The following is a 12118-nucleotide window of genomic DNA, read 5'->3' as shown; positions in this document are numbered from 1 at the left end:
TTTCATCCCAGCCCATACATTTGGAGGAAGTCGAGAAGCTCTACAGACAGGCATAACACGACCTCTCGGGCACTTGCTACCAACACGGCTGAGATAGACAGAGACAGAGAAAGAGATAGTATAAAACACGATATCCCAGGCGTCAGCCTGTATGAGATTAGTATGGCCCTAAACCAGCATAAAAACAACAAGGTGCTGCGTGATGATGGAGTTAAAGCCAAGCTCCTCAGAGCCTGTGATCCTTAAGATCCTCCAGTAGCATTTCAATTCCGCCATCCTCAAGGCAAAATGCCGTAAGCATCGTACATGAGTATTGTGGTGCTGTTCTTGAAAAGGGTGATACAACCTAGAGCAATGTAAATATTAGGAGTAGGTAATAATAAATAGATCTTCGAGAACACTTGTCACACTAGTTCGGAATTCTGCATCTCGAAATCGAAATGAACTGAACTCCGCGGTCATTTGGTAGGTAAAGTCTAACTGGCTTCGAGGAAGCTGGGCGTCATAAATAGAGTATGGCAAAACTTCAAACCGGCCCATATTCTAGCGCTGTATAAAGTGCAGGTCCGCCCACATGTGGAGTATTTCTGTCATTTCTGGTCTGATGCACTCCAGTATCAGCACGCACCATTTGACCGCGTGCAACGCAGAGCTGCTCGAATAGACAGGGACCCAGTGTTGTGTGAACGGCTAGATAATTTGACGTTGCGTAGAGACGTCGCCTTATTTTTTTTCAAAGTCAAAGTCTTTATTTGCATAAACATGTTAGATTGATGTTACATAAATATTATTAAGTACATGTTTGCCACGCCATTTAATTAGTTGCGATGTGAGTCTTAAGCACTGTTTCCCACCTATTATTAAAATTTCACCATTCTTGATTGTACCAACATCTTTAGTGTGAGTAGCGCCATCTGTGGCTTTTTGTGAGCACTGTGTATTGGACATAGTACAAATCTGTTTCGGAGTTCGTAATTTGCCGCTGTTGTTATTTTTGAGACTACCCTCAGATCGTATATCGTCGTCACATTGTAGATTCAAGTCAATGCAGCTATTGTTTATATTGTCATTAATTGTCTTTTTGCGCAATAATGTGACTATTGGTGTATTTATCAGATTTTTTACTAAGCAATTTTTTTGTGGAACTTCTTGGATGACCTTCGCAGATTTTTTTAAGATTGTAATTTGTTGTTCTATAGATAATTTTTTTAACGTACTTATTTCTAAAAGTAGACTCTCTATCTCTCCATGAGCTGATGTTAACTGTTCTTTACTACTGTACCATCTACCTCTTCTTTTAATTCCATAAACTCATATGAATTACCCTTTGATAAGTCGGGAAGACTTCTCGATAAATACTCTGAGTTTGTAGATAAAATTGAAGAATTCATTGATTCACTGTACCTAATGGCGGTTTTTTTCCTAATTGTCACAAATTCATTCATCATTATTATTTAGGAATCATTTAAATATTGAATTTTAACTAGTGTATTTATGTGGTAAATAATAAAGTGATATAAGAATGATAACAATTTCAAAACTTCGTGTTGTAAATTGTACTACAGGTAAAATTTGTTTATAAACTCATGAGTCATGTTTTGTTTTCAACTCAGTTTAAGTTAAGTTTTATTTTATGTACACTTTTACTTTACTATCGCACTTATCATTCACAGTACAGCTTGTTAATTGCTGTGTTAGCCAATCGGATTTCCTTCGTTTTGATCATTTGTCACAATATGATAAAATAATCGCTGTTTTGCTCCAATTTAGTTGTTAATGTATTATGTTTTTCACTACTTTTTACACATTCCTATATATTAATCTTGTAGTTTAAGCACTATTATACTTATTAATTTACTTTTTAATGCTAAAACGCTATTATTTATTTTATTTCACTTTCAACACTGACTCGATGTGTCTACGTCACCACTTCCACATGAACAACTAAATTATGTCTTCTACCACATTTATCACGGGGAGTGTTCCGAAGACCTGTTTCACCTGATTACTGCTACCAAATTCCACCTTCACACGACATGCCACAAATTAAGATATCATCCCCATCATCTGCTCGTTTGGCGTTCTTCCACAGTGCGATTTTCAAGGAACTTTCTTCAACGTACGACCAAATTGTGGAATGAGTTTACTTGTGCGGTGTTTCCAGCACGATACGACATGGGTACCTTCAAAAAAAGCGCGTACACTTCTTTAAAGGGCCGCAACGCTCTTGTGATTCCTCAGCTCTGGTGTTGCAAGAGAATGTGGGTGGCGGTGATTACTTAACATCAGGTGACCCGTACGCTCGTTTGTCCTATCTCCCATAAAAAACAAAATAGCATAAGTATTGTATTTTGATAATTAGAGTGGCCAAAAACAGTAAAATGTTTTCAGATGCAAGGTGCCAGAATGTGAGTCGTCTCCGCCCCAGTTTGAGACTGACGTCTGGGGGAGCTGGGCTCTGCCCGACGGCGCAGGCCAGTGCGAGCGTTACGTGCCGATCTCCAGCACCTGCTCAGCTGACTCCTTCCACCCAACTGACAAAAAGAGATGCACCAGTTGGGTCTATCAAAACGAAGACACTATTGTTGCTACAGTAAGTTAATTTAAATGTTTCAGTTTTTTATGACAGTAAGGGACGAAACGAGCAGGACGTTCACCAAATGGTAATTGATACGCCCTGCCCATTACAATGCAGTGCCGCTCAGGATTCTTGAAAATCCCCAAAAATTCTGAGCAGCACTACTACTGCGCTCGTCACCTTGACACATAAGATGTTAAGTCTCATTGGCCCAGTAACTTCACTAGCTACGGCGCCCTTCAGACCAAAACAAAAAAATGCTTACACATTACTCCTTCACGGCAGAAATAGGCGCCGTTGTAGTACCAATAATCTAGCCGGCATCATGTGCAAATGCCTCAAATGTAACCATCATTACTTTTAAAGCCGAAAAAAATTTTTTTAAGCCGAATAAAAACTACTTTAAAGTGTCTACGACGTGTTAATTAATGCATATCTAACGTAAATATTGGCAATGTGCCGAAAAATACATGAATTTCCACATACAGACTGTCTTTTTCCCGCCGGTGCAGGCAGAGACGTCACTTGTTTCTATCGTTACAGACCTCACGCGCTTTCTCAACATCTTTTCATACATTCTTGCCGGTTTCGGGTGCTTCGGACCTTTTCTTTTCTGGACCTTGCCTGGTCAACGAAAGTCGTACAAGGTCTTCCGCGACTTGCCCACACACATTTGCCTTATATATTTGATTCTTCAGTCTTTCTTCACTCATTCGCTTCACGTTTCCAAACCATTTCAGCATTCCTTTCTCAATCCTAGTCTTCTGACTACTTCGCATCGACATCTCCCACACCACGCATGCAATGCAATAATCGCATCTCTACTGCGTTAATTCTGCTGTCATGATTTTTCTGCCATACCCAACTGCCACTTCAATACATCAACGTGGGAACAAGAACCGCCAGTCGCACCACTTTTGGCACTGTCTGGCCGTTTTTTTGAGCATGCAGCACTAAATTCACACAGTTTCCGTTTCACTCTCCTTTCAATATCACCTTCACCATTAATTTCCAGTTTAAAAAAAAAAAAAAATATAAGTAATGCAAATGAAATTCAATAATATTACATTCTAGAGTCGTATAATTTATCTGCACTTCCGCACGAACAATGTGATGTTGCAGATTGCAAAAAAAGTTGTAAATATGTGGATCTAAATAACTCTTGGGACTGAGCTGCTGAGCTGTTACATGTCTGTCTCAGATAGATAAATGTAATTAAAGTTAAATAATAACTTGTAATAATCTGTTTTGAAAAGAGCAACCGAACGATGATATTATTTACGAAATAAAATATTTTTGGTTTAATCGTATTTGCCAAGTGGCAATGAGTCCGTGAATGTTGTCACGTCGTGTGCTATGTTGTGTTCCAGTTCGATCTTGCGTGTGAAGAATGGAAGCGCACCCTGGTGGGGACACTCCACAGTGTCGGGATATTCTTTGCACTCCCCCTTACTGCCTACATATCGGACAGGTATGTCAACATTGAAATAATAACATAACGAATCAGTTTGATATTTCTTAGCTTAGCGTCCATGAAAATAATAGTATGTTACGCAACTAGGGAGAAAACTAGGACATTGCCACCCGCGGAATATTAACCTGCATAAGCAATGTCCTACTTATCTCACTTGGTGCGTATACGATTTTTTCCCTACCTCGATAAAAAGCTGTCTTTTAGTCCCTGGTACGAATCTAGTCGTCTTGACGGGAGAGACCCTCGTACCAGGGACTTAAGGACAGCTTTTCATCGAGTTGGGAAAAAAACATTTTTTATTTACAAAAGTACATTGTTTTAATTATTTTTGAAATCATCACTCATCAGTCACACCAACTTAGCCTTAACCAATGGTTGAAAGTTTTGCTACCAGAAATCTGTGATTAGCTTTGTCGAAAGCCTTTGAATAATTTGTATAAATCGCATTAACTTTGCTACGAGATTCGAATGAGTCTAAACTAATGAATAAATTAAACTAATAATATTCGACTGGCCTGTGCTAGTTGATCTAGAATGGACGAATCCATGCTACGCTTCCGAGAGCGGGTGAAGAACATGGCGTTACAACAGAGACTCAAATAAATTTTAACAAAGTCGAAAGAATCGAGATTTGTCTGTGATTGATAATATTTTCCCGACCACCGTTATTATTGATTGGATAATAGTATTTTTATAGTTTAACGCGAGTGTTACACATTTAAATAAAATTATAACTGTTTTAACATTCGATTTTGAGTAAAAGTTACATTATTATTATTATTTTCGCTAACCCCACGTTTCAAGACCTTTCCAGGTCTCGTTTTCAGGGGGACAGTAGATGGAGAAAGATGCTTTTTTTTAAAGCGATCTGTCTACATCAAATACCACCTCCGTGGCAGTAAATGGCGCTAAACTTAATAATAACAACTATGACAAATACTATCTTGAATCATTTCATCTGCAGTCCCCCGAAGTAGAAGTGCGTTTCTATAAGTTAGAGTCGTTTTGGCAAAGAGTATAATAATATATAGGGAAAAGAGAGCCCTCTCTACGCATTATGAGCTGTCTATTTGAAAGCTGGCGCCATCTGGAGATTGGCCCCGAAAATTACTATATGTAAGCTCGAAATTATAAAATTCATTTTTAATGTTCTGACGCAATTAAATAACTAACTCTACTTTTTAATGTAGGTATTGCAATTTTTTACCATGTTGAAATTGCGCGTAGAATTAGTTATCTAATTTTGTCACAACATAGAACATAAAGTATAGATTTAATAGTGTAAATATGCAAAATGGAACACGAGAGTTACATACATGTGCAAACGCTAGGCGTAGCCGACATTTTATGACCATTGGGCAGTGACACAAATAAAGAAAAGTTGAAAGGTTTCAAAGCGAGTGACAGCTGACAAAGCTTTCATTTTCGGGGCAACTAACAGACGGCACTACAGTCTTCTGAAAACGTCACTTTAAGGCGTCTGTCCCACCCCTGCGTTTTGGACATAACCACATGAACTACTCTTTCATTATAGAGTATGTAATGTTTTGGGTATGGCATTAAATTGTTTTAGTTCGTGATCTTGAATGAAGTCAATAACGGTGGAATCCAGACTGCAACAACACGATGGTAGTAAGTTAAGACCATGTCAAATTACCCATATTAAAGTCCCCTACTACAAGGATCTGTTCGTTTTCATAAATTAATTTTGAAGTTTTTGTCAAGAAATTTCAAGAAAGTTAAAAGAAAGTGCAAATAGCCTTGGTTTGTTTTTTATTACCTCTACTATTACCTACCTCACAGGTTTTCGCAGTTGCTCTCAGACTACTGTATTTGATTAGATTTAAGCAGATTTAACTGTTTTTGTTTTGTTTTATATTTCTTTGCTATCTATGTCTACGATAAACTATGTTACGACTATCGATAAACTCTTCATCGAAAACATCGTCATTGAGCTATGTCCCAGTGAATTTAAGGATCATTCGATAAGATATTCGGTCTTACATACCGTGTTTTTCTTTATCTTTCTTACATTCTGCTAATATATATTTAGATAAGCCAGCTTTTAACGAGATCTAAACAAAAGACCCTTACTTTTCAATATTCCTCACTACAATAAATTCAGCCATGTCTGATTTTCAAAGAAATACACGCTCATTCTTTAACCAGACATATTTATAGGTTAAGCTCGTAGCTGTTATCCTGGTAAAAGCGTGTATTTTCCTTAGTTCCGTTGTCAAGTAATCGACAACATAGATTGACTTTTTATCGCCTCCTATTCTGAAATCAATCGTTTTAAGTTTATTCTCCTTATTCTTATTATTGAATTTAATAACTCCCATCTTTAAAAGATTTAAGAAGAGTGGAGTCAAAAATTCTTAATCTCCTTGTGGTTGCTCAAGCAGATATGTGATTGTGTGTTATTGCCATTATTTTTTCTGTAGGGGCCTAGTTGGTGCAGGTGAGATCTATTTATTATTGCTCCCAAAGGGAAAACTTTTGTATAAAAATGTCTCTTCTGTGGAAGACAATTTATAGAAAAAATTAACTAAAATTGAGTCTCGTGCATATATATTACGACGTTTATAGTTCACTTAAGCATAATAATTTCCAAGGTTTTACTGTGTGAAATTGAATTATTTAGATTCAGCAGATATTTAATAATCTAATTTATTTTAAAGCTTTGGTCGGCGAGTTGCGTTCATCTTGACGGCTGTGGCGCCGGCTGTCGTGGGGCTGGCCAGGTCTTTCTCCACCTCCTACATTATGTACATCATACTCGAAACCCTTGAGGCCATCGTGGGCTCAGGAGTCTACAGCTCCGGTTTCATTCTAGGTAACTTTGTAGTTCTCCTTTCTTATAAATTAAGCTTGATTCAGCATCCTTGTTAAATCAAATTAAATATATAACACTGCGAATCTCCTCTCGTTCTTAGATTACTTTTTATGTATCACCTTATAAAACAAATTATACAGGAATACTACATTACGATATAAGTGCGGAAAGTAGGTCGTTCCCGCACGAGCGAAGAGAGTGCAGGATGATCTACGTGCGCACGAGTATCGTTTACTATTTTTACTATTAAGTTGCGCAAAGTTCGACCACTATAATAATTTTCAAACATTCCCGCACGCTCAGCTACATTCCCACATGATCAGCTACATTCCCGCACGCTCTTGTCAACGTGTGGGAAAGTAGTACTTTGCGAACGTATATGTATGCGCAAAATCGAACTTTGCGCACGATAATAGGAAATTACATTTGTGAGGCGCTCTTGTAGTTTTTACAATTTACATCTTACTGAAATTGATATATTTTCATTATCTCTAAATAATAATATCATTGTTATTGTATCTGTAATGTATAACTGTTTAAACTTTCGTTTTGTTTGTTATTATTTTGTAGTTTTCATATTTGGTTTAAAACATCGTTGTTTTTTTTTCATTATTGTCCATTGTGAACATAATTAGCATTAATTTATGGAACTGTTTTGTCTTCTACTTTATCTATATTTGTAACCTTACTATTATAAAGGACTGTTTTGTTTCTGAATAAATAAATAAAATAAATTACGGTGTATATACATAAATATATATACTCAGGTATGAAATGTTTATTATTTCAGCTTTGGAAATGGTCGGAATCAACCGTCGAGTGCTTGGCGGTAATATTATCTCATGCACTTTCGCAGTTGGCCAGGCTATCCTAGCTTTGGTCGCCTGGGGAATTCCGGAATGGAGGACACTTACCAGAGTCCTTTATGCGCCATCGTTCATATTTCTATTGTATTACTTCGTAATTGAGGAGAGTGTCCGATGGCTGCTCAGCAAAGGGCGGAAGGCTGAGGCGGCAAAGATAATATTCAAAGCTGCTGCAGTAAATAAAAAAAAACTCTCACCTGAAACAATCAGGCAGCTCACAGATGAGACAGTACAAGTGGAAGAGCTGAATTCAACGTCAGCTGCTGAAGGAAAAAAGGAATCTGTCTTCTGGCAAGTAATAAAGTCAAAAGTGCTGGTGTCAAGGCTGTTCATATGTTCTTTTTGGTGGATAACAGTGACATTTATATACTATGGACTGTCAATAAACTCGGTGTCTTTGGGAGGCAATAGATACGTGAACTACATCCTGACTGCGCTGGTCGAGATACCTGGATATGGTCTGAGTGTGCTGACTTTGGATCGATTCGGGAGGAAAGGATCTATCATGACAGCATTCTTCGTTTGCTCCGTATCCTTATTCGGACTACCGTTCATACCATCTGGTAGGTTTCTTGTTTTATTCAATTAACATTTCACATCTTACATTTTCGTTCAATTGAGTATATTAGTATTTCATTAGATTTCAATAATTTCTTGTGATATCAATCTTTACGATTATAACTAATGCGATTGGCACTCATTAATTATTGATAAGTACTAATTTAAGATTATTATATCAATTAAATATCTAAAGAATTAGAATCTGAATCGTATATATTTATGTTTAGTACTACTAGCTACGTAGGTATGTGATTTTCTATAATTATTATCAGAATAAAACTAGAACATCCTGTGAAGATTGCTTTGAAAACAGTATTTTCATTTCTTGTCAACGTGATATGATACTTTGTAAACAATAGCTGCATAGTATTTATTTATTTATTATTATATAAACTTGTAAACTTACAGTTTTTCCCAAATATATATATATATATAAATATATATAAACGTGATATGATACTTTGTAAACAATAGCTGCATAGTATTTATTTATTTATTATATAAACTTGTAAACTTACAGTTTTACCCAGAGCATTCACAGGCTAGTCCCAGAAATACAAATAAAATAACGAAATTGGGTTTTATATTAAAGGTAAAAAACAATGGTGAAATAATACAAAATTGTCAAGTTATATAAAATCAAATTATGTCCATAGCGCCAAATAATCAAATAAAATAAGTCCAAAGTTTTAAGTCAAGAAAAAAAATTAACATTAATAAATAATACGAGTACCATCTAATATAATATTATGCATGTCATTAACAATCGTTTGAAATTTGTCAAATATGTGTAGTACAAGTATTGTAGTACAAGTATTGTAGTACAAGTGTTGTAGTACAAGTGTTGTAGTACAAGTATTTGTAGTACAAGTATGTGTAGTACGTAGGTGTTGATCGACTATTTCAGATTATCAATGGCTCCAGACGAGCCTTAACTTGCTCGGCAAGCTGTGTATCAGCATGGCGTTTAGCAGCATCTATATTTACACGTCGGAGCTGTACCCCACGTCCGTGCGACATTCGATGGTGGCCATGTGCTCGATGGCAGGCAGGGTTGGTCAGGTGATCGCACCACAGACACCGCTCCTGGTAAGTCATCGTGTTGCCTTAGTGGGTTTTACGTATTACCCGCCATTTACATCAACTAATTTATTAAATTATATTGTTAAGTTAAGAACAGAAGATTGAGCGCAGTTGCTTTTATGTCATAGTAACATCCTGACCAGCGTAGAATATACATCAAAAATATTCTTGATTAGCTCAATTTCTCCCTCCGTAGCTGAACTTCGCCTAAAAAAGGCAAACTATGATGATATGAAGTAACATATGAGAGTTAAAGGAAGTAAGCGTAATTAGAATTATTTTCTCAAAAAAAAATTCTATGGGCATTGAAGCAGGACGATAGTTATTAGGGTCCGAAGTGTGTGCCGACTTAAATATGAGTGTATTATTAAACACGCCATATTTAACACAAATATTGAAAACCATATGCATGGTATGGTGTTATAATATTATTGTAATTATTATTATTACAGAAAAGCCTTTTACATTCAGCAGTTTTTTTATGCCTAGAGACTTAAAAGATTTTTTTTCGGCAGGGCTAACAAAACTGAAATTGAAATTTGGTTTTCATTCATTAACATTTTCCAGTAGAACTGACGCAAATGTTGGTGAAGGAGAGAAGTGTGTTTGTGATAGAAAAGTAATTCTCAAAAACCTCCGCTCCTGCTCAGAGCTGTAATTGCAACTGCATCAGCTCAATTTCCAATTCTTTGCCAGATCAACTTTGAATGTTATAATAACAGGCGGATTCACTTGATGTCTCATTATCCGGTTTAAATAATATAACTATTGCTTAACAGTCTTGCAGTAAAAAAACTTACTCACGGCTTAAAAATGTTTTTCTACAATTAATGTTACTTGTGCTGATATAAAAGTATATTGTGCAAGTGGGTAATCGACAACGTCACACGAGTTGCACATAGTTTTTTATATTACAATTATTATTGTATTATTTCCGACTCCATATTCGTTTTTAAACATTATATTTATATTTATTAAATTAAATTGTCAGACGCGTCAACCTCAATTCAGTTTCGATAGTGTTTTTTTTGTTATTATTTTATTTATTTTAGCAATTTTATCTAAATTTGTGTGTGCCAAGTATAATTTGCGTGCGACAAGTAATCTTTTCGCACTCAGACAATAGTTTCATTTACGAAAAAACTCACGCGTATTTTTAAAATGGGCAAACGGCTCTTTTTCAACCGCAACAGCGAGCGCCATGATACTACTTTTCCCGCATGAGTAATACAAAATTTATTAGAAGTTGACATTAATATTCAGAATTGTTTTATAGATTCTGCCAAGTCCCTAACCATGGTCGGCAAGGCAATGATCGCCATGTCATTCGCCTCTGTCTATATCTACACCATTGAATTGTTCCCGACTAAGGCCAGGCACTCCACGATGGGTGCTTGCTCCACCGTTGGTCGCATGGGCTCAAGCCTGGCACCTATGACTCCCTTACTGGTTGGGAAATTTCCCATTACATGTTTTGTAGCAAGTAGTCTATTAGCAGTATCATCATCATCATCAGCCGGAAGACGTCCACTGCTGGAGAAAGGCCTCCTCCAAAGATCTACATGACGATCGGTTCTGGGCTGCCAATGTTTTCCGGCGATCTTGACCAAATCGTCGGCCTACTGTTGGTGACGTCTTCCAAGACATCGTCGATATTAGCAGTATTCTGATCATAAAATAATCATTTTGAAGTTTTTTCCGTCCTAGAGACCAGAATTAATAATTCAGTAAAATTTAAAACTGTGCTACTAAAGTATTCGTATTTTTTAAATAGATTTGTATGTAATCTTAATTAATTTAGTAATACTACTAAATAGTCTCATTGCCACTTTAATTTTTTTTATGAATATGACCATATGATAAATGGAGAATAACCCATCATATTATTTGCACACTAAGTATTATTTAGATAGAGTATCTAGTGGCAGTATACGACTGTAGAGTTTCCAATATAAATAAATTAATTGATAATAATAAAAACTAAAAAAAACATTGATGTTGTATATTATTGTGGGATTTATTTTTCACAATAGAGAAAGTTCTTGAAGTGGCACAAGAAAGAATCTTTAGTGTATGTACGGTATGCCTCAGATCGGCATGATTTTAGCGCAGCGTTCTGTCAATTCTTTAAAAGGCAAAAAGGCATTTATTTTCTCAAAATTGATTCCTTTAGAATTCTTTTTGATGTCATTTCTAATATACTAGATACTACTACCGCTTCGGAAAGAAATGGCGCTCTGAGAGAGAAGAAGCGGCGCAAGAAACTATCCTAGAATTCTTTATTTGCGCTCTTTTCAATAAAAATATACAATATTGTACAGTCATTTCTATCGCTATAAAATAATCATAATCTAGTCCCAGGCTGTCCGATCACTTAGATATTGAGCTGTGGAGTAATAGGATTTACGACTGAGCCATTTTTTTTATAAAACATTTAAATTTATTTATAGATAATGCCTGAACAGTGGCTGGGTCTTTATTATATAAGTGTATACATTTACTATTAAGGCTATTATGTATCTTATGCGTATTATTTCACTTGTATTAATAGATTGCTTATAATTATAATGATTTGAGTGAATGTATCTGAAAGCTATTGAAACAAGCTACGAGTATAAGGCCACGCAAAATGAACCATCTTATAAACAAAGTAAGGGTCCGAACTTGGTGAGGGAATAGTGTGCCGTACGGCACTTTAAATTTTGCTGTATCGGAAAAAT

At 36.1% G+C, this 12118-nt stretch overlaps 1 protein-coding gene across 1 annotated transcript in view; it reads left to right on the top strand.

Annotated features, from left to right (window-relative positions):
- LOC126974433 (organic cation transporter protein-like) overlaps nt 1-12118 on the top strand; it is a 32486-nt gene that overhangs the window by 15199 nt on the left and 5169 nt on the right. Inside the window, exons 2-6 of the mRNA XM_050821924.1 lie at nt 2392-2593; nt 3949-4049; nt 6734-6888; nt 7679-8317; nt 9223-9404. Coding sequence (XP_050677881.1) covers nt 2392-2593; nt 3949-4049; nt 6734-6888; nt 7679-8317; nt 9223-9404 — 1279 coding nt within the window. The remainder of the gene's footprint in view (nt 1-2391; nt 2594-3948; nt 4050-6733; nt 6889-7678; nt 8318-9222; nt 9405-12118) is intronic.

The sequence above is a fragment of the Leptidea sinapis genome, chromosome 32, assembly GCF_905404315.1.
Source record: "Leptidea sinapis chromosome 32, ilLepSina1.1, whole genome shotgun sequence".
Lineage (NCBI taxonomy): Eukaryota > Metazoa > Arthropoda > Insecta > Lepidoptera > Pieridae > Leptidea > Leptidea sinapis.
The sequence above is the reverse complement of the archived record's forward strand: the minus strand, read 5'-3'. Positions and strand labels throughout refer to the sequence as shown.